Source organism: Loxodonta africana, chromosome 3 (assembly GCF_030014295.1).
Source record: "Loxodonta africana isolate mLoxAfr1 chromosome 3, mLoxAfr1.hap2, whole genome shotgun sequence".
NCBI classification, from domain to species: Eukaryota; Metazoa; Chordata; class Mammalia; order Proboscidea; family Elephantidae; genus Loxodonta; species Loxodonta africana.
In genome coordinates this window covers 63,449,538-63,472,571 of record NC_087344.1, presented here as the reverse complement: position 1 = coordinate 63,472,571, position 23,034 = coordinate 63,449,538, and the positions used below count along the sequence as shown (strand labels likewise).

General features: G+C 41.5%; 1 protein-coding gene across 2 annotated transcripts; it reads right to left on the bottom strand.

Moving 5' to 3' along the window:
* Positions 1 to 5,281: 5,281 nt before the first annotated feature.
* Positions 5,282 to 21,282, bottom strand: ATP5IF1 (ATP synthase inhibitory factor subunit 1). Of its 2 annotated transcripts, none has more exons than XM_064281573.1 (3): positions 21,126 to 21,282; positions 20,941 to 21,032; positions 5,282 to 16,312 (listed from the first exon to the last, which is right to left on the bottom strand). In XM_064281573.1, the coding sequence occupies exons 1-3, from the start codon at positions 21,210 to 21,212 to the stop codon at positions 16,234 to 16,236; spliced, it is 258 nt and encodes an 85-aa protein (XP_064137643.1). In that variant the 5' UTR covers positions 21,213 to 21,282; the 3' UTR covers positions 5,282 to 16,233. The 2 variants fall into 2 exon arrangements, with proteins under 2 accessions (XP_064137643.1, XP_003415481.1); XM_003415433.4 differs by lacking the exon at positions 5,282 to 16,312 and adding an exon at positions 19,110 to 19,370 and having other exon boundaries at positions 21,126 to 21,273.
* Between the last annotated feature and the right edge of the window lie 1,752 nt (positions 21,283 to 23,034).

The following is a 23,034-nucleotide window of genomic DNA, read 5'->3' as shown; positions in this document are numbered from 1 at the left end:
AAAAAAATGACTCATACCTATCGATAATCACACTGAACGTAAATGGCTTAAATGCACCTATAAGTTCACAGAGTGGCAGAATGGATTAAAAAAAAAATGATCTATCAGTATGCCGTCTACAAGAGACATACCTTAGACACAATGATATAAATATATTAAAAATCAAAAGATGGAAAAAATATGTCAAGCAAACAATAACCAAAAAAGAGCAGGAATGGCAATACTAATATCAGAGAAAATAGGCTTTAAGGCAAAATCAACCATAAAAGACAAGGAAGGACATTATATAATGATTAAAGGGACAATCCACCCAGAAGACATAACCTTAATAAACATCTACACAGCAAATGACAGGGCTCCAAAATACATAAACACTAACAGCACTGAAAAGAGAAATAGACAGTTCTACAATAAATAGGAGGTGACTTCAACACACCACTCTTGGTAAAGCACAGAATATCTAGAAAGAAACTTAACAAAGATACAAAAGATCTAAAGACCAAAATCAACAAACTTGATCTCATAGACATATATAGACTACTCCACCCAACAGCAGCAGCAAAGTATACATTCTTTTCCAATATACATGGAATATTCTCCAGAATAGGCTACATTTTAGGCCACAAAGCAACCCTCAATAAAATCCAAAATGTTGAAGTAATACAAAGCAATCTCCCTGATCGCAAGGCCGTGAAAGTAGAAATCAATAACAGGAAGAGCAAGGGAAAAAAAGAAAAAAAAATCAAATACATGGAAACTGAATAACACCCTTTTAGCTCACTTGTGAAGTTATTCCTGAGGTTCATCCTTCAGCCAAAGATTAGACAGGCCCATAAAACAAAACAAGTCTAAGGGAGCACACCAGCCCAGGGGCAAGGACTAGAAAGCAGGAGGAGACAGGAAGCTGGTAATAGGGAACCCAAGTTCAGGAAGGCAGAGTGTTGATGTGTCATAGGGTTGGTAAGCAGTATCACAAAACAGTAGGTGTACAAGAGAGAAAAAAATTGTATTACAACAAATTTGAGAACCTAGAAGAAATGGACAAATTTCTAGAAACAAATTACCTATCTAAACTAACACAAACAGATAGAAAATATGAACAGAACCATAACAAGAGAAGAGATTGAAGAGGTAATAAGAAAAAAAAAAAAAAAAAAAACTCCCAACAATAAGAAGCCCTGGCCCAGATGGCTTCACTGAAGAATTCCATTAAACATTCAGAGAAGAGCTCACACCAGTACTGCTCTGTTTCACAGCATAGAAAAGGAAGGAATACCAGCAAATTCATTCTATGAAGCCAGACGAACCAAAGCCAGGTAAAGACATCACAAAAAAAGGAAATTACAGACCAATATCTCTCATGAATATAGATACAAAAATTCTCAACAAAATTCTAGCCAATAGAATTCAGCATGACATAAAAAAAAAAAAAATACACCACAGCCAAGTGGGATTCATATTAGGTACACCAGGATGGTTCAACTTTAGAAAATCAATCAACGTAATCCACCACATAAACAAAACAAAAGAAAAGAATCAGATGATCATCTCAATTGATGCAGAAAAGGCATTTGATAAAGTCCAACACCAATTTCTGATAAAAACTCCCAGTAAAATAGGAATAGAATGGAAATTCCTCAACATGATAAAGGAGATTTATACAAAACCAATAGCCGACATCATTCTCACCCGAAAGAGGCTGAAAGTATTTCCCCTGAGAATAGGAATAAGACAAGGATGCCTTTTTTCACCACTTCTATCTAACATTGTGCTGGAAGATCTAGCTAGAGCAATAAGGCAAGAAAAAGAAATAAGGGGCATCCAAATTGGAAAAGAAGTAAAACTATACGTATTCACAGATGATATAATACTATATGTAGAGAGCCCTAAAGATCTCACAACTACTGGAACTAATAGAAAGATTCATAGAGTAGCAGGATGCAAGAACACAAAAATAAGTTGGATTCCTATACACCAACAAAGAGAACTTCAAAAAAGAAAGCAGGAAAACAATACCATTTATAATACTCCCTAAAGAGATAAAATACTTAGGAATAAATCTAACCAAGGACATAAAAGACCTATACAAAGAAAACTACAAAATACTACTGCAAGAAACCAAAAGAGACCTATATAAGTGGAAAAACATACCGTGCTTATGGATAGGAAGATTCAACTTTGTGAAAATGTCAATTCTACCCAAAGCGATCTACAGACATAATACAATTTCGATCCAGATACCAACAGTATTATTTAATGATATGGAAAAACTAATTACCAACTTTATATGGAAAGGAAAGAGGCCCTGGATAAGCAAAGCATTATTAAAAAAAAGAACGAAGTAGGGGGCCTCACATTTCCTGATTGCAGAACTTACTCTACAGCTATGGTAGTCAAAACAGCTTGGTACTGGTACAATGACAGACACATAAACCGATAGAACTGAATCGAGAACCCAGATGTAAATCTATCCACCTGTGGTCAGCTCATCTTTGAAAAAGGACCAAAGTCCAATAAATGGGGAAAAGACAGTCTTTTTAACCAATGGTGCTGGCAAAACTGGATGTCCACCTGCAAAAAGATGAAACTGGACCATATTACACACCGTACACAAAAACTAACTCAAAATGATCAAAGATGTAAATATAAAACCTAAAAAGATAAAGATAATGGAAGAAAAATTAGGGACAATGCTGGGGCCCGAGTACACGGCATAAATGGAATACAAACTATAAGTAACAATGCACAAACACCAGAAGATAAACTAGATAACTTGGAGCTCCTGAAATTTAAACACTTCTGCTCATCAAAAGACTTCATCCAAAGACTGGGGAAAAATTTTGGCTGCAACATGTCCAACAGAGGTCTAATCTCCAAAATATATAGAATAGTTCAACACTTCAACAAATAACCCAATTAAAAAATGGGCAAAGGATATGAACAGACATTTCACCAAAGAAGACATTCAGCCAGCTAGCAAACACAGAAGGAAACACTCCAGATCACCAAGCCATTAGAGAAATGCAAATCAAAACTAAAATGACATACCATCTCACCCCAACATTACTGGCACTAATCAAAAAACCAGAAAATAATAAATGTTGGAGAAGTCGTGGGGAGATTGGAACTCTTGTGCGCTGCTGGTGAGAATGTAAAATGGTACAACCACTATGAAAAACGATATGGAGCCTCCTTCAAAAGCTAGAAATAGAAATACCATATGATCAAGCAATCCCACTAAGAATATACAATACGGAAATAAGAGCCATCACATGAATAGACATACGCACACCTACATTCATTGCAGCATTGTTCACAACAGCGAAAAGATGGAAACAACCTAAGTGCCCACCAACAGATGAATGGACGAACAAATTATGGTACACGCACACAATGGAATACTATGAAACAATAAAGAACAAGGAAGAATCTGTGAAACATCTCACAACATAGATGGATCTGAAGGGCATTATGCTAAGTGAAATAAGTCAATCACAAACGGACAAATATTGTATGAGACCACTATTATAAAAACCCAAGAAAAAGTTCACCCATAGAAAAAGACAATCTTTGACAGTTACGAGGAGGTGAGGGGTGGTAGGGGGAAGTCACTAACTAGACAGTAGGTAAGCATTAACTTGGTGAAGGAAATGACAACATATAATACACGGGAATCGGCACAACTTGACCAAGGCAATGTCATAGAAGCTTCTGGAGACATCCAAATATCTTAAGGGAACAAGTTACTGTGGCTGAGGGCTGGGGACCATGGTCTTGGGGGACATTTAGATCAATTGGCATAACATAGTTCATAGAGAGGATGTTCTACATCTGACTTTGGTGAGTAGCGTCTGGGGTCTTAAAAGCCTGTGAGCGACCATCTAATATACATCTATTGGTCCTATCCCATCCACAGCAAAGGAGGATGTAGAAAACCAAAGGAGAAGATTACTCCAAAAGACTAATGGGCCACATGAACCACAGCCTCCACCAGCCTCAGCCCTGAGGAACTAGATGGTGCCTGGCTGCTACCACCTTCTGCTCTGACAGGGATCACAATAGAGCATCCTGGACAGGGCAGGTGAAAATGTAGAACAAAATTCAATTTCACAGAAAAAGAACAGACTTACTGTCCTGACAGAGACTGGAGGAACCCCTAAGACTATTATCCCCAGACACCTTGCTAACTTGGAACTGAAGCCACTCCCAAATTCCACCTTTCAGCCAAAGATTAGACAGGCCTACAAAACAATATCACAAGCGAGGAATGTGCTTATTAGTTCAATCAAGTATACGAGCCAAATGGGCAAAGCCTTTCCAAAAGCAAAGACAAGAAGGCAGGAAGGGACAGGAAAACTGGGCAAGTGGACAGGTAGAACCCAGGGTGGAAAGGGGGAGTATGCTGACCCATTGCAGGGATTGCAACCAATGTCACAAAACAATACATATATAGATTTTTGAATGAGAAACTAATTTGCACCATAAACTTGCACCTAACACAATAAAAAAAAGTGCAAAAGTTATACTCTGAAAATGACAAATTATTGTTGAAAGAAAGAAGATCTAAGTGGATCACCACCTGTTTGTCAGTTTGTCATACTGTGGTGCCTTGCATTTTGCTAGGGTGCTGGAAGCTATGCCACCAGCATTTCAAATACCAGCAGCATCACCCATGGTAGACAGGTTTCAGTGGAGCTTACAGGTTAAGAGTCTAGGAAGAAAGGTCTGGTGATCCGTGTCTGAAAATTAGCCAGCAAAAACTCTGGATCACAACTGAATATTGGCTAATATACTGCCGGAAGATGAGCATTAGGTTGGAAGTCACTCGAAATACACGATGGCTGCAACAATGTATTCAAACATACCAATAGTTTGCTGTGCATGGAGTTGTCATGAGTCAGAACTGAGTCAACAGCAATTAACAACAACAGATAAATGGAGAGGCATCCCATGTTCAGGGATTGGAAGACTTAATATTGTTAAGATGATAATATCAAACTGATCTACAGATTGAACACAGTTTCTATCAGAATCTCAACTGGCTTTGTGGAAATTTATAAGCTAATTCTAAAATTCATATTGAATAGCAAGGCACTTAGAATACCCAAACGGTCTTGAAAAAGGAGAACAAAGTTGGAGGATTCACACTTGCCAATTTCAAAAATTACTACAAAGCAAAGGTAATCAAGTTAGAGTGGTGCTGACACAAGGATGTGCATATAGTTCAGTGGAATAGAGTTGAGGGTCCAGAAATAGAACCTTTTGTCTACAGTCAGCTGATTTTTAACAAATGTGCCAAGACCACTCAGTGGGGAAAGAATCGTCTTTTTAACAAATGGTACTGGGACAACTGGATGTCTATATGGAAAAGGATGAAGTTGGACCCTCATTTCAAACCTTATACAAATATTAACTAAAAATGGATCAAAGACCATTTTTTGTTATTTATTTCTGATGTTAAAATGTAAGAATTAAAATTACTCTTAGTCTCAGACAGAGCTGGAGAAAAATGTAGAACAAAATTCTAACTCAAAAGGAAAGACCAGACTTGCAGGTCTTATAGAGCTTGGAGAAACCCCGAGAGTATGGCCCCTGGACACCCTTTCAGCTACTGAGATTACTCCTGAGGCTCACCCTTCAGCCAAGGATTAGACAAGCCCGTAAAACAAAATGAGGCTAAAGGAGCATACCAGCCCTGGGGCAAGGACTAAAAGGCAGGAGGGGACAGGAAAGCTGGCTATAGGGAACTGAAGGTTGAGAAGGACGAGTGTTAACATGTCCTGGGGTTGTTAACCAACGTCATAAAACGATATGTGTACTAACTGTTTAATGAGAAGTCAGTTTGTTCTGTAAACCTTCATCTAAAGTACAAGAAGAAAAAAAGAAGAAAAATTACTCTTAGAAGAAAACACAGGGGTAAATCTTCATGACCTCGGATTTGCCAAAAAACAAAAGAATAGAAAAAATGAGGTGCATTCATTAAAAAAGTGGGGGGCATCAAAGGACATTTATCAAAAAAGTGAAAAGACAGCACACATAATGGGAGAAAATACTTGCAATTCGTATATCTGGTAAGAGTTTAGTATCCAGAAAATATAAAGAACTCTCAAAATTCAATAATAAAAAGACAAATAATCTTTTTAAAAAACGAAAAATGGGCAAAGGATATGAATAGACATTTCTGAAAGGAAGATATGTAAATAGTAAATTAGCTCATGAAAAGATGTTCAACATCATTAGTCAACATGGAAATGCAAATCAAAACCACAATAAGATACCACTTCTCACCCATTATCCATTGCTGTTGAGTCAATTCCAACTCACAGTGACCCTACAGGACAGAGTAGAACTGCCCCATAAAGTTTCCAAGAAGCAGCTGGTGGATTCGAACTGCTGACCTTTTGATTGGCAGTCTGAGCTCTTAACCATTGCACCACCAGAGCTCCTCACACCCATTAGGATGGCTATAATTAAAACAAAATCATAACAAGTGTTGGTGTGGGTGTGGAGAAACTGCAACCCTCATCCATTGCTGGAAGGAATATAAAATGGCTCACCCACTGTAGAAAACATTTTGGTGGTTCATCAGTAAGTTAAACAAAAAACTACCATGTTGTTGTTAAGTGACATCGAGTTGGTTCTGACTCATAGTGGCACTATATACAACAGAATGAAACACTGCCCAGTTCTGTGTCATCATCACAATCATTGCTATGTTTGAGCCCATTGTTGCAGCCACCGTGTAAATCCATCTCCTTGAGTGTCTTTCTCCTTTTCCCTGACGGTCTACTTTACCAAGCGTAATGTCCTTCTCTGGGGACTGGTCCCTCCTAATAACATGTCCAAACTATGTGACATGAAGTTTCGCCAGCCTTGCTTCTAAGGAGCATTTGGGCTGTACTTCTTCCAAAACAGATTTGGTCATTCTTCCGGCAGTCCATGGTATATTCAATCTTCTTGGCCAACACCATAATTCAAAGGCATCAATTCTTCTTTGTCTTCCTTATTCATTGTCCAGCTTTCACATACATATGAGGCAATTGAAAATACTATGGTTTGGGTCAGGCACACGTTAGTCCTTAAGTTAATATCGTTGCTTTTTAACACTTTAAAGAGGTCTTTTGCAGCAGATTTGTCCAATGCAATATGTCATTTGATTTCTTGACTGCTACTTCCATCGGTGTTGGCTGTGGATCCAAGTAAAATGAAATCCTTGACAACTTCAATATTTTCTCCGTTTGTTGTGATGTTGCTTGTTGGTCCACTTGTGAGAATTTTTGTTTTCTTTATATTGAGGTGCAATCCATACTGAAGGTTGTGGTCATTGATCTTTATTAGAAAATGCTTCTAGTCCTCTTCACTTTCAGCAAGCAAGGTTGTGTCATCTGCATATCACAGAGCGTTCATGAGTCTTCCTCCAATCCTGACACTGTGTTCTTCTTCACATAATCCAGCTTCTTGGATTATTTGCTCAGCATACTGATTGAATAAGTATGATGTAAGAATATAACACGGATACATACTTTTCTGATTTTAAATCACTTTGTATCTCCTTGTACTGTTCCAATGACTGCCTCTTGGTCTATGTACAGGTTCTGCATGAACACAATTAAGTGTTCTAGAATTCCCATTCTTTGCAATGTTATCTGTAATTTGTGATGAGCCACACAGTTGAATGCCTTTGTGTACTCAATAAAACACAGGTAAACATCCCTCCGATAGTCTCTGCTTTCAGCCAAGATCCACCTGACATCAGCAATGATATCCCAGCTTTCCCCGAAGGGATTGTCTTAGTTACCTAACACTGCTATAACAGGAATAGCACAAGTAGGTGGCTTTAACAAAGAGAATTTATTCTCTCACAGTTTAGGAAGCTAAAAGTTCGAATTCAGGGCACCAGCTCCGGAGGAAGACTTTCTCTCTCTGTTGGCTCTGGGGGAAAGTCCTTATCATCAAACCTTCCTTTGTCTAGGAGCTTCTCAGTTCAGGGACCCTGGGTCCAAAGGACATACTCCTCTACAAGCTCTGCTTTCTTGGTAGTTGGAGGTCCCCCTGTCTCTTTTGCTCACTTCTCTCTTTTATATTTCAAAAGAGGTTGACTTAAAACACAACCTAATCTTGTAGATTGAGCACTGTCTCATTAAAATAACTGCCTCTAATCCTACTTTATTAACATCATAGAGGTAGGATCTACAACATATAGGAAAACGAGATTGGACAGCAAACTGGTAGACAATCACACAATACTGGGAATCAAAGCCTAGCAAGTTAACATACATTTTTGTGGTACACTATTCAATTTGGGACTACAGCCTTTTACAAGAGTGGCTATTTATTGGGGAAAAGGAAATAATCAGACTTTTCTGGGATTACTGGACACTGGCTCTGAACTGACAATAATTCCAGGAGACCCAAAACATCACTGTGGCCCACCATTCAAAGTGTGGGAGCATATGCAGGTCAGGTTATTAATGGAGTCTTGGCTCATGTCTGTCTCACGGTGCTTCCAGTGGGTCCCTGAACCCATCATGTAGTGATTTTCCCAGTTTCAGAATGCATAACTGGAATAGGCACACTGAGTAACTGGCAGATCCCTCACATTTGATCCCTGACTTATGAAATAAGGGCTATTATGGTAGAAAAGGCCACATGGAAGCCATTAGAATTGCCTCTGCCTATGAAAATAGTAAACCAAAAGCAATACCATACTCTTGTAGAAATTGCAGACATTACTGACACCATCAAAGATTTGAAGGATGCAGGGGTGGTGATTCCTACTATATTCTCATTCAACTTACCTGTCTGGCCTGTGCAAAAAACAGATGGACCTTGGAGAATGACAGTGGATTATCATAAACTTAACCAGGTGGTGACTCCAATTTCAACTGATGTTCCAGATGTGGCTTCATTGCTTGAGCAAGTTAATTCATCTCCTGGTACCTGGTATGGAGTTACTGGTCTGGCATGTGCCTTTTTCTTGATTCCGGTTTAGAAGAATCACCAGAATCAGTTTGACTTCAGCTGCCAAGGCCAACGATCACCTTCACTGTCCTACCTCAGAGGTTTATCAACTTTCCAGGCCTATGTCATAATTTAGTCTGCAGGGATCTCGATCACCTTTCCCTTCCACAAGATGTCACACTGGTCCATTACATTGATGACATTATGCAGATTGGACCTAGTAAGGAAGAAATATCAATGACTCTAGACTTATTAAGTAAAAATTTTATTAATAACACATTTGCATGCTAGAGGGTGGGAAACTAACCCAACAAAAATTCAGGTGGTTTCCACTTCAGTGAAATTTCTAGGGGTCCAGCGGTGTGGAGTATGTCAAGATAGTCTTTCTAAAGTGAAGGATAAGTTATTGCATCTGACCCCTCCCACAACTAAACAGGAGGCACAATGCCTGGTGAGCCTCTTTGGATTTTGGAGGCAATATATCCCTCATTTCGGTGTGCTACTCCAGCCTATTTATCGAGTGACTCAAAATACTGCTAGCCTTGAGTGGGACCCAGAAGAAGAGAAGGCTGTGCAACAGGTTCAGGTTGCCATGCAACCTGCTCTGCCACTTGGGTTATATGATCTGGCTGATTCAATGATACTTGAAGTGTCAGTAGCAGAGGGAGATGCTGTTTGGAGACTTTGGCAAGCCGCTATCGGTGAATTGTAGGGCAGACCCTTAGGATTTTGAAGCAAAGCCCTGCCATCCTCTGAAGATAACCACTTTCCTTTTGAGAAGCAGCTTTTGGCTTGTTACTTGGCCTTAGTAGAGACTGAACATCTAACCATGGGCCACTAAGTCACCGTGCAGCCTGAGCTGCCTATCATAAACTGGGTGTTGTCTGACCCACAGAGTCATAAAGTCAGACGTGCACAACAGTTCTCCATCATTAAATGGAAGTGGTATATATAAGATCAGTCTTGAGCAGGACTTTTAGGCACAAGTAAGTTGCATGAGGAAGTGGCTCAAATGTTCATGGTCTCCACTCTTGTCACAGTAACTTCCCCCACCTAGTCTGCATCTACGGCTTCATGAGGAGTTCCTTATGATCAGTTGACTGAGGAAGAGAAAACTCATGCCTAGTTTACACATGGTTCTGCATGATATGTAGGCACCACTGGAAAGTGGACAGCAGCAACACTGCAACCCCTTCCTGGGATCTCCCTGAAGGATGGTGGTGAAGGGAAATCCTCTCAATGGGCAGAACTTCAAGCAGTGTTCCGGTTGTTCACTTTGCTTGGAAGGAGAAATGGCCAGATGTGCAGCTGTATACTGACTGCTGGGCTGTGGACAATGGTTTGGCTGGATGGTCAGGGATTTTGAAGGAACATGATTGGAAAATGGGTGACAAGGAAGTATGGGGAAGAGGTATGTGGATAGATCTCTCTGAATGGGCCAAAGAAGTGAAAATATTTGTGACTCGTGTGAATGCTCACCAAAGGGTGACCTCAGCAGAGGAGGACTTTAACAACAATCAAGTGTATAGGACGATGAGTATTTCCCCAGTATTGGTTTTCTGTCAATTCCTGAATACCAAAGAATTGCCATATGACCTATCAATTCTACTCCTAGTGGGTATATACACAAAAGAACTGATTACGCTTGTCTTAATTATCCAGTGCTGCCATAAAAGAAATAACAGAAATTTACGTATTTTCTCACAGTTTAGGAAGCTGAAGTCTGAATTCAGAGTGCTGGCTCTAGGGGAAGGCTTTCTGTCTCTGTCGGCTCTGGAGGAAGGTCCTTGTCTCTCCAGTTTCTGCTTCCTGGCTTCTTGGAGATCTCCATGTGTCTCGGTATGTATTATTACGGATTGAATTGTGTCCCCCCGAAATGTGTGTCAACTTCTATCTTGGCTACGGTTCCCAGTATTGTGTGATTACCCACCATTTTGTCATCTGATGTGATTTTCCTATGTGTTGTAAATTCTACCTCTATGATGTTATCGAGGCAGAATTAGAGGCAGTTACATTAATGAGGCAGGGCTCAATCTACAAGATTAGGTTGAATCTCGAATCAATTTCTTTTGAGATACAAAAGAGAGAAGTGAACAGAGAGACAGGGGAACCTCATACCACCAAGAAACAAGAGCCAGGAGAATAGCATATCCTTTGGACCCAGGATCCCTGTGCTGAGAAGCTCCTCAACTGGGGAAGATTGATGACAAGGACCTTCCCAGAGAGCTGACACAGAGAGAAGGCTTTCTCCTGGAGCTGGCACCCTGAGTTTGAACTTCTAGCCTCCTAGGCTGTGAGAGAATAAATTTCTCTTTGTTAAAGCCATCCACTTGTGTTATTTCTGTTATAGCAGCACTAGATGACTAAGACATCTATCTTACCCCATCTCCGTTTCTTTCCCTTGTTTTATCTCTTTTATATCTCAGAAGAGATTGGCTCAAGATACATGCTATACTAATCCTGCCTAATTAACATAAAAAAGACAACCCATTCTCAAATGAGATTATAACCAGAGGCATAGAGGTTAGAATTTACAATGCATATTTTGGGGGGACACAATTCAATCCATAACATTTCACCTTTTGGCCCCCAAAATTCATTGCCGTGCTACATGTAAAATACATTCACCCCATCACAGCATTCCAAAAGCCTGAAATAAATTCCAGGTACCAAATCTCATCTTTTGAATCATCTAAATCAAATATGGGTGAGGCTTTAGGCATAGTCCATCCTGTGGCAAAATTTCTCTTCATCTGTGAACTTGCAAAATCTAGACCAAAAGTTACCTGTTTCCAAAGTACAATGGTGGAACAGGCACAAATTAGACATTTCCATTATAAACAGGGGAAATTGGGGGGAAAGAAGGGATAATGGCACCCAGCAAGCCCAGAACCCAGCAGAATAATTTACATTGGCTCTCAAGGATTGAGAATAAACCTCTGTCCTTTGGAACCATCTGAGCAATGGCCCTGCCTTCCAGAATATGGGTGTTGGCCATACCCTCTGGGTTCTGGGTGGAGGATGCTTGGCTCTGGGCTTCAGCTCTGCCTTCCAGGCCCTCTGGATGGCAACTCTGCTCCCTCAGTTTTGGGTGGCCTTGTTCTCGCAGTCCATCTGAGTGGCATCCCCACCCCCTCAACACTGGCAGGCCCTGTTCTTTCAACCTTTGGGCATGGCATCTCTGCTCCCTTAGCTTTGGGTGGTGGCCCCATCCCCTTGGCACACCTTAATGTCAGCCCCACACTCCAGAACTGAGCTGATGAAGATCTGACTCTTTGAAACGTAGGAGGCTGCGGCCCCACCCTTTGAGAGCCAGGATATCATGGCCCTACCCTTTGAAATCAAGAAGACCCTGCTTCTCGAGCTCCTTCCAACAGTTTTGCTGATCTCTGAGGTGCTCCAGGGATGGTCCTTTTCTTTTCTTGGAGGACAACAGATGTAACTCCTTTGGCCTGTTTCCTGCCTGTAGAATTCCAAGAGGCAGACAGCATTCTTTTCTTTCATCCTTTCTCTGTCCACTTCAGTCTAAGCTGATGGGTTTTCTGCTGGTAGTTGGTTAGATCCATCAGTCACAGGCTTAATTTCTTTAACAAAAGACTGTGCAGCCATGTCCTTGGTGAACATTCTAGGACACATGTCCTTAGTTTGTACAACAGAATTTTTCAAATCTTTAAGTTCTGTTTTCATTTTGCACAGTTCGTTTTTAAGTTCATCTCTTTCCTCTTGCATTTCACTATAAGCAGCAAGGAGAAACTATGTAGCCCCTTTAAGATCTTGCTTAGAAATTTCAACAGCCACATGTCCAGGTTCATCATTTACAAGTTTTAACTTCTACCACACATTTGAACACAATTCAGAAACGTTCTTTGCCACGGCATAAAGAGCATCACCCCTCCTCCATTGTCAGTCATATGATCATCATTTCCTTTTAAAGCCACACCAGAAGCACATTTAATGTTTACATTTCTAGCAACATTCTGTTACTGGCACCATATGTATTCTCTTTGACAATAGAGACTTTCTCTATAGCTCTCCTTGCTTCCTTCTGAGCCCTTGTCAGAATTGCCTTTGATGTCCATGATTCTACCAACAGTCTCTTCAAGGCAATCTAAGCTTTTACTAGTAGACACCTTTAAACTCTTCCAGCCTATACCCATTACCCGATTCCAAAACCACGTTCACATTGCAGGTATTTGTTAGAGCAGCACTCCAACTTCTCAGTACCAAATTCTGTCTTAGTTATCTAGTGCTGCTGTAACAGAAATACTACAGGTGGATGGCTTTAACAAACAGAGATTTATTTTCTCACAGTTTAGGAAGCTAGAAGTTCAAATTCAGAGCACTGGCTCTATGGGAAGCCTTTCTCTGTCTGCTGAATTTGGAATAAGATCCTTGTCTCTTCAGCTTCTGTTTTCTGGTTCCTTGAAGATCTCCATGTGTTTTGGCATCTAACTTAACACCATTTCTGCCTGCTTGCTTAATTTCTTTTATATCTCAAAAGTGATTGACTCAAGATACACACTACACTAATCCTGTCTTATTAGCATAACAAAGACAACCTTTTCCCAAGTGAAATTATAATCACAAGCATAGAGGTTAGGATTTACAACACATATTTCAGGGGAAACACATTTAATCCGTAACAATAGGCACTCAAAAATATATGTGAACATTAAGTATTCATGGCAGCACTCTATATAATAGCCAAAAGATGGAAACAAGCCAATTTTCAAGTAAATAATATATTGATAAAAAAAAAAAAATGTGGTATATCCATGCAAAGGAATATTACTTGACTAAAAAAAGGAATGAAGTACTGATAGATGCTACGACATGGATGAATCTTAAAAACATTACGGTAAGGGTAAGAAGCCAGTTACAGAAGACCACATATTACACGATTCCATTCATATGTAATGCCCAGAGTAGGGAAATAATTGATAGAGACAGTGTCTTAGTCATCTAGTGGTGTTATAACAAAAATACCACAGTGGATGGCTTTAACAAAGAGAAATTTATTCTCTCACAGTCTAGTAGGCTACAAGTCCAAATCTGGGGCATTAGCTCCAGGGGAAGGCTTTCTTTCTCTGTTGACTCTGGAGGAAGGTCCTTATCATCAATCTTTCCCTGGTCAAGGAGCTTTTTAGCACAGGGACCCTGGGTCCAAAGTATGTGCTATTCTCCCGGCTCTTGCTTTGTGGCGGTATGAGGTCCCCTGTCTCTCTGCTTACTTTTCTTTTTTATATCTCAAAAGAGATTGATTTTAGATACAACCTAATCTTGTAGATTGAGTCCTGCCTCATTAACATAACTGCCTCTAATCCTGCCTCATTAACATCATAAGGGTAGGATTTACAACACATAGGAAAATCACTTCAGATAACAAACAAAATGGTAGATAAACACACAATACTGGGAATCATGACCTAGCCAATTTGACACGTTTTGGGGGGACACAATTCAATCCATGACAGAAGGAAAGTAGATTAGAGGATACGTAGGACAGAAGGAGATGGGGCAGGTTGGGGTAGCTAAAAGCCTAAGTTGTTTAGGTATCTTCTCCTCTAATAAAGGACTGTCCTGAAAAGAAGAGGGCAGGGAAGGAAGAAGAGAGGATGGAAAGAAGGAATGACTGAGGAGTGAGGCACAGTGATTAAGCTTGCAGGTGACTAACCTAGCCCTTGGAAATTGGTAGAACTTGCACAGTATCAACAACCCTCCCGCCACACACCTATCATTCCCTCCATGTTCCAGAAGGACAGACTGAACTATGGTAGATTCCCTGATAACTCACATCTCTTAATTTCAGGTTTCTTCAAATATTGTCACTCAGCTTTAAATACCACCCCTTTCCTTTTACCTGGCCGCCATTATCCACCACGAGGTCCCTCTGAACCCCAGGTCTGAGTGGAGTGCCTGTCCCATATCCTTCTCCAGAATTCTACTCCTACCCCCATTATTATTTAACTCCCTATTTAATCACTTCTTTTCCCCAATAGACTATGGGCTCCATAAGAGCTTTGATTGTTTTATAGTTGTATCCCCAGTGTATACCAAGTGCCCAACATATGATAGATATAAAGTATACTTTTTAATGAATGCACAAAAAACCAGCTGAAAATGGAATACATAGGACATGCAGCACTGCATATCCAAGAATAGGGGAGTGGTCTACTGACCCTTTTGTGGGAATTATACAAAAGGTGACTCTTGTTGAGGACAGAAGTTACTTTCAAACTAGGGCACACGTGTTGGTGAACAGAGTATGGTCTGAATTTCAGTCCTTACTGGTCCCTTCAGTCAGGTGTCTTCTGCAGCGAACAACATGCCCAACCATATGCAGCAGACCTGGGAGGATCTTTTATGCCAGTGGTTCTCAACTCTTTTCTGTATTTTGGAAAAACTGGGGGAGCTTTTTTAAAATACTCATGTCCAGGCCCCAATCTCAGAGCTTTGGATTTAATTGGTCTTGCAGTATTGGTTTGTTTTTAAAGCTCCCCAGGTATTTCAATGTGCAGCCTGGATTAACAACTGCAGCCATAGACCTACTGTTGTGAAATCTTAAAGTAGGTTCTATTACAGTAGTGTGTTTTCATCACATAGGCATGCACTGACATGCTGACAGGGATTCATGTCACAGATGAAATGCTAACACCAATGCCAACCACTGGCACTTCTAGATTTACTGCCAGGAGACTTCTCCTTTAGCACACATCCTCAGATGTCCAGGCATGTCCCCCTACCTATCCCACATTGAGGAGGGAACTAAGGGCCAACTCAACCACTATCCTGGAACTGCAACTCAAGATGTGGGGGCAGGAGTCCCGAAGTAAAGTCCTTGCTCAGCACAAACCTGGTTGCATGACCCTGGGAAAGTTACTTATCAATTCCCGGCTTCAGTTACTTGGCTATAAAATTAAACTAATGGTGTGGACCTGATTCAGAAATATGATGAAATTATATGAACAACAACAAAAAAGTGCTCCATAAATGTAGATGGTTGTGAAATTGTTAAATAATTTTATTGTATAAAACTCCATAAAAATCTAAATAAATAAAGCACCCTGACGATTCTCAGAAACCCTGGTGGCATGGCGGTTAAGAGCTACTACGGCTGCTAACCAAAATGTTGGCAGTTCGAATATACCAGTCGCTCCTTGGAAACTCCATGGGGCAGGTCTACTCTGTCCTATAGGGTCGCTTTGAGTCGGAATCCACTCGATGGCAATGGGTTTGGGTTTTTCTTGGTTTTGATGATTCTGAGATAGATGGTTAGGAAGCAGCTTTGATAGATCTGCTCCTGCAGTTCACAGAGTCTTTCCTGAGTTTTGTTTGTTCAAGTCTTGAGTTTCTGTGAGACAATAAATTTATTCTTTCAATAAATTACTCTTTTTCTCCCCCCTCTTAAACCAGCCATTGCTGGTTTCTATTACTTGTAAACAGAAAGGATTTTAAGTAATACAATAAACCCGTGTAGCATGTCCTAAACTGTATTCTGTGGAGTATTATGCTCTAAAATGTTAATATGTGTTTTGTACATCAACAATTTCTTAACATATTTTTATTTTAAATCCTAAAATAGGATTCATATTAAGAACTATATTAAACATGTATAAAGTTATTCTGATTATACTCAATAATCTGCCTTTATAAAAATATTCTATGCCCAAGAAAGTAGCCCCTGGGTGGTGTGAATGGTTAGGTGCTGGACTTCTAACTGAAAGGTTAACACTTTAAACCCACTCAGAGGTGCCGTGGAAGAAAGGCCTGGTGATTTGCTTCCAAAAGGTCACAGCCTTGAAAACTGTATGGAGTGCAATTCTACTCTGCTCACTTCGGGTCTCCATGAGTCAGAATCGACTTGATGGGAACTGATTTTGTCTTTTCGTATGCCCAAGAATGCCAACAAATTCTATGAGAAGCTACCTGTAGTTTCACCTGGAGGGCTTGTTAAAACAGATGGCTGGGTCCCAACCCTGGTTTCAGCTGGTCTGCCCTGGGCCCTGAAAATCTGTATTTCTATCAAGTTCCTGGAGTCCCTGGGTAATGCAACCATTAATAAACTCAGCTGCTAACCAAAAGGTGGAAGGTTCGAAGCCACCCAGAGAGGCCCTGGAAGAATGGCCTGGTGATCTATGTCCAAACAATCAGCCACTGAAAACCCTGTGGAGCACAGTTCTACTCTGACACACATGGGGTTGCCATGAGTTGGAACTGACTCTATGGCAACTATTTTTTTTTTTTTAATCATTGTTAAAGTTCTCAGGTGATGCTGATGCTGCTGGCTTGTAGACTTTGACAATCACTGCTGTAGTATTTTCCAAATTCGCCTATTTCTAAGGACCACCTGGGGTGCTTCTGGGTGCTAGGTGAATCTTATGACTTGGGCTATTGGTCTGATGGTCACTGGTTCGCATGACATAAATGATGTTAGGATTTTAACATGTACTTTGATATTACTCAATATCTTGCTTTTATTGCAGCATGATAGAAAATGTAATCACAGGTATGTTGTAGCAAAAGACCATGAACTACCATTTTCACAAACTCAGTTATTCTTAAATTAAACCAAACCTGTTGCCATACAGTCAATTTCGACTCATAGTGACCTAGAGGAGGACAGAGTAGAACTGCCCCATAGGGCTTCCAAGGAGGGGCTGGTGGATTCGAACTGCCGGTTAGCAGCCGTGGCACCTAACTACTACACCACCAGGGTTTCACTGTTTAATTAGGCTGGTCCAAAAATTATGCATTTAATCCTTTTAAGAACTCAAGCTTATAATTCTTCCTCTTCACTTTAACTATAGTTTCAACTTTTTGCTTGCTTTATTCAATCATCATTAGACTGATTTTTATTTAAAATAAAGTAGAAGACTAGATTTTACATCCCTATTGCGGAATTACCTCAGGAACATCACTCCTAATAAGACAAGTGTCGATTATAAGAAGTCACAAAAACACTATTATCTACAAACTTAAGGAATTAAAAAAACATTATGATGAAATCTATAAAACATTTGTCTTTTCAACCATTTTTACATATACAATTCAGTGACATCTGTTACGCTCCACTAAACTTAGGGGATTTTGTATGTCTTTTTTTTGGAGGGGAGGCGGGTTACAAAAATGCAAAATGGAAGATATGCTACAACTTATCCCTAAACTAATTTTTAAACTTTAAAAATTTTGTACTGTTGTTAAAAAAAAAAAAAAAAAGGATCATTTCTTGGCCTTCATCTTTGAGGTCATTCTGTCCCTGGTCACTTGAATCCTAGCACATACACCTCAAAAAACACCTCAGGAGCTATATAAACCTTCCATCAGCAGCACTGTAATTCAAAGTGTCTTGTTTCAGGGGAACACTTGTGTTTTGTAAACAGCCATTTATTGTCTTGAGTATATGGGCAGGGTGGATGTTTTCTCCAAGCTTTTATCACTCAATAGACCTAAAGAACTTTGTGATACAGGGTCTTGAAACAAATAGCTAGGAGCCCTGGTGGTGCAATGGTTAAGTACTAGGCTGCTAACCCAAAGGTTGGCGGTCTGAACCCACCAGTAGTTCCGTGGGAGAAAAGACCTGGCAATCTGCTCCTGGAAAAAAAAAAAAAAAAAAAACAGCCTAGACGTACATAAAAAATAATTTGTATTCCCTGTTATTAACAGACTTGGATTAGGAGTCAGAAAACTTGGATACAAGGCTCAGCTTCAACATACTGAGTGACCGTAGGCAATACATTATTTCTAATTTCAGTTCTTTCAACCTGCAAAATTATAATAACATGGTCACCTAATAATTCATAAGATCATATGAAGAGTTCTCTAAATAATTTTATAATTGTAAAAATGGTGCCTTGAATTGCATCTTTTTAAGCAATCGTCTCTCTCTATCCTCCAGGCAGTTCCTGACCTCTATGCCTTGTATTCGGGTTTATCCTTCAAGCTTTCTTTAAACACCTCGGGATGGATTGGGCAGGGGCAAGGTTGTGTCACCACCGCCCCCCCTCCCCCATATACGTACTGACAGTTGTTTACCAGTCCTTTAATTGTCTGTGAGCTCCCTGCTGCAGGGACCCTGTCCACTCATTTTAGCAGCCCAGCAGTGACTGTCCTCCTACAGTTCTCCAGATAGTCAGAGGCATCAAACACAGTTCACTGATGACAATTTATTATAATTTGTTGGCAGCACACAGACCAATATTAAAGCAGAACTGTGTCCACTAGACGTGGATGATGATTATGTAGCCGTTCTCTGGGAAACAGTGTGCACTTAATCATCATGTTTTAGTTTCTTTATCTTCTGCTTGTGCCGCTCAATTTCGTTCTGCAGACGCTCTATCTCCTTCTTAGTATGAGTAATCTCTTCTTCATGGTATTTCTTCAAGGCTGCCAGTTGTTCTTTAGCCTGTGCTCTATAAAACACAGCGCCTCTGGGTTTAATCCCAATCCTTTATCCCCAAGAGATCTCTGAGCATAACCCAAAATAACTATGGCAAAAAAAATGAGTCCCTGGGAATCTGTCTGGTCATCCTCCTCTTCCCCCTCCCCACTAGCGGAAGAATACTCCGTCTTAAGGGAATGACCAAAATGATTCCACTTTCTTGGTGCTAATGCCTGAAATCCCACCATTAGAAAGCTATTTCTTTCAAATTCTTCTTTAGAGTAGAAAACTCCAGAGAGATGTAATGTAAGTCCCCAATACCTTATCAGTGAAACAGTCCCTTTCTGGAAAAAAAAGGAGAAGGAGGGGAGGGGAGGAGTGGGCAGGCAAAGGAATATGGTTAAAGGACAACTATCCATGTATACCAATTTCATTTAGGGCTCTCTTTGTCTTGAGAAATGCATGGCACATTGTAAAGGCCAAAAAGAAAGAAAAAAGAAGCCTAGGGGTCTCTTACATGGGCAGTCCTGGACAGTCCAATCTAGGTCTCAATGTTGGTTGGGTCACTTTCAGGCTTTAGTTTTCCTTAAGTGTAAAAATTAATATAGAGGCCCAAGTAAACGATCTCTAAGGGCAGTATGCAACAATGGGCTCAAACATATAAAAGATCATGGAGACCGCGCAGGTCCGGAAATGTTTCCTTCTGTTATAAAGACACCAGGGGTCGACTCAAGGGCATCTAATAATAACAAGGGCAGTATGTTAGCCTGCTGGTATGGCAGGCGCCATGGTGATAATTCTTAACACTGAGCAAGAGAGGGCAGAAGCGGACAGGCCAAAGGACAGGTAGCAGCATGATTAGTTCCGTGCTCCTCCCCAGCATGGATGTCAGTTAAAGATAACATGGGGTTGGGAGAGGGATAGACCCAGCCCACTTCCTACTCCTAAACGGAAGAGGGAAATCTACAGCCTAGAGTGTAGTTTGGGCAGGGCTACACAAAGAGCTCCAGAAGAGGGTGGAGTCCAACTATGTGCAGGTGCCCGCAGCCCCTATGACCCACAGTGTCTGGTCGAGTTGGAGAGGCGTGGGGGTCTAGAGAGGGTTGAGAGAGTCTAAGGAGCCGGAATCCACACGGGGCTTGCAAAGCTAAAGCGTGTGCGGAGAAAGTGGAGAGAGTGATAGGTGGGCAAGGGACATGGGAATCAGGCTTAAAGGGTCAGCAAGTATTGGACGGTCAGAACTGGACACTGCGAATAAATCTGGAGGGCGCTTCATAAAACTCAGTGAGAACTCCACGGCTGGAGATGGCAAAGGATACAGGGGGAGTTCTGCCGTGGGTGGAGTTCTGGAGGCCTGCCGGTGGAAATGACTTGGGTTGGGGGCCCTGCGACTGTACAGTAGGGGCTGGGGGCGCCCTATAGGTGGCAACGATCGAGACCTCAGGTGCTGGGGTGTAATGGGTTCAGGGGACCGGTAGTTCCGTTGGGGACTGGGACGCCCCAGGGCACCAGGGAGGGGTGGGTGAGGCAGCTGAAAGTTTAAGACGAATTGAAAGGCCCTGGGAGGTCTAGGGCTGGACTTGGAACCCCGTGGGCCTCACCGGAAATATCGCTCCTCTTCAGCCGCCTCTCTCTTTGCAAAGGCCCCACCGGCCTCCCGGATCGCGCCTGCGCCCCTGTCGAGATCGTGCGGCTGTGTGGAGAGACAGAGGCAATGGTGAAGATGCCGAGAGGGAGACGGGGGCCGCGCTCAGGGCTGGGGCAGCGGACACTGCCGTCGGCGCACCTGGTCCGAGCTAAAGCCTTGGGCTTGCACGGTCCTCACTCCCAACGCGCAGAGCCGCACCCGCGCCGCCAACGCAGTGGTTGCCATCGCTGCTAGTGCTGCCCCTCGCTCGACCCTGGCACTGCGGCGGCTCTGCAGACGCTAACGCCGCAGATGGCCGAGCAGCCAATGTTTTCGGTGGAGAGGCGGGATAAGCATAAGGATAGCGAATCGTGAGAGGGAGGAGGCGGGGTTTCTGGAATTAGCAGCGAATCTCGAACGAGAGGCGGGCCTATTCTTAGCCAACCCTTACTAAGGGCTCTGCGGATCGAAGGCCGGAATAATAAACATGGGGGAGGATGGAAAGCGGGGAGAGGGTCAGAAGCCAATTTTGGCTCTTGGATTAATCAGAACTTCACGATTCCATTCCTAAAGTTATCATTATTAAAAACTTAAAAGACACCTGCCTGGCCTACTAACATCAATAAGATGGGTAAGCCTTCTCTTTCCTGGCCTACTAGCATCCATAGGGTTTGGAGAGCTACGTCCAGGATGCTGATGCCTAGGATGACCAGATCTAGATGATTAGGGCTGGAAAGGGCACACGCATGCACGCGCGGGCGCGCGCGCACACAGACACACACACATCACGTTCATCTCATAAGAAGTGTTGATGCTATTTTGTTGCTTAAACGTCACCTCAGAAAAGCTTTGCCTGTCCACCTTACCTGAAGGAGCTCCCATCCCTAGTAACCAAAAAAAAAAAACCCAAACCCTTTGCCATTGGGTGGATTCCGACTCATAGCGAGTCTATAGGAAGAGTAGAATTGCCCCACGGGGTTACTAAGGCTGTAATCTTTCAGGAAGCAGACTGCCACATCTTTCTGCGCAGAGCAGCTAGTGCCCAGCTACAACTACGTTTAGGTTAGCAGCTAAGCGCTTAACCACTGCACCACCATTCCTAGTAATTCTATCATATCTCTGTTTTTTTCTCACTGTTAATCTCTCTCTTTACACTTTTTGCGTTCTGTACTTATCAGGGCCTAGTTCAAGTAGGCACCGAGTTAGTATTTGTGGAATGTATTAATATGTTGTTGAATGGACTTGATAACCGGGCTTTTGACAATGTGGTGCCATTAAGTGGAAAGAGCGTACATAGGAGTCTAAGGAAGGTTTCGCCTTGACCCTCCTTCATCCAACCAACAAATGTGAACAAGGTAATTGTAGTCTCTACTTTCATGAAGTTTATAGCCCTTTCCCAAGTCATTTTTTCTCTCTGGACCCAGTTTCTTCTCCTTTAGGTGAAAGGGTTTGGTCATGATTATAAAAATACTGTCTTTGCTTTCTGTGAAATAATAGCAGAACTGGTTTTATTGATCATCATGGAAAAATACCAATGCTGGTTTGTATGACTTAAATGGGAGGAAATGCCTGTGAAGCATATTTTCAAATACTCCTTTAAGAAAACATGGAGGAACATAAAAGCAGAAGAATGGAAGTAATACAGTAACCACTTGTAAGCCCACTACCTAGTGATAATAGTTTGGTGTGTTTCTAGATAATCCTTAAGTACCATTCCATTTTCAGAATCTGTTTCTAGTTCTTAGATACTGCTGTTTCTTTCTCTCTTTCTCCTTGCTTTTTTTAAAAATTGTGCATTAGGTGAAAGTTTCCAGAACAAATTGATTTCCCATTCGATAGTTTGTACATAGTGTTTAATGATCTTGGTTTCACTCCCCACAATGTGTCAGCACTCTCCCCATTTCCACCCTGGATTCCACATTTCCTTTCATCCTGATTTTCTACCCCTTCCTGCCTTCTCAGAAACTCTGGTGGCATAGTGGTTAAGTGCTACAGCTACTAATCAAAAGGTTGGCAGTTTGAATCCACCAGGTGCTCCTTGGAAACTCTATGGGGCAGTTCTACTCTG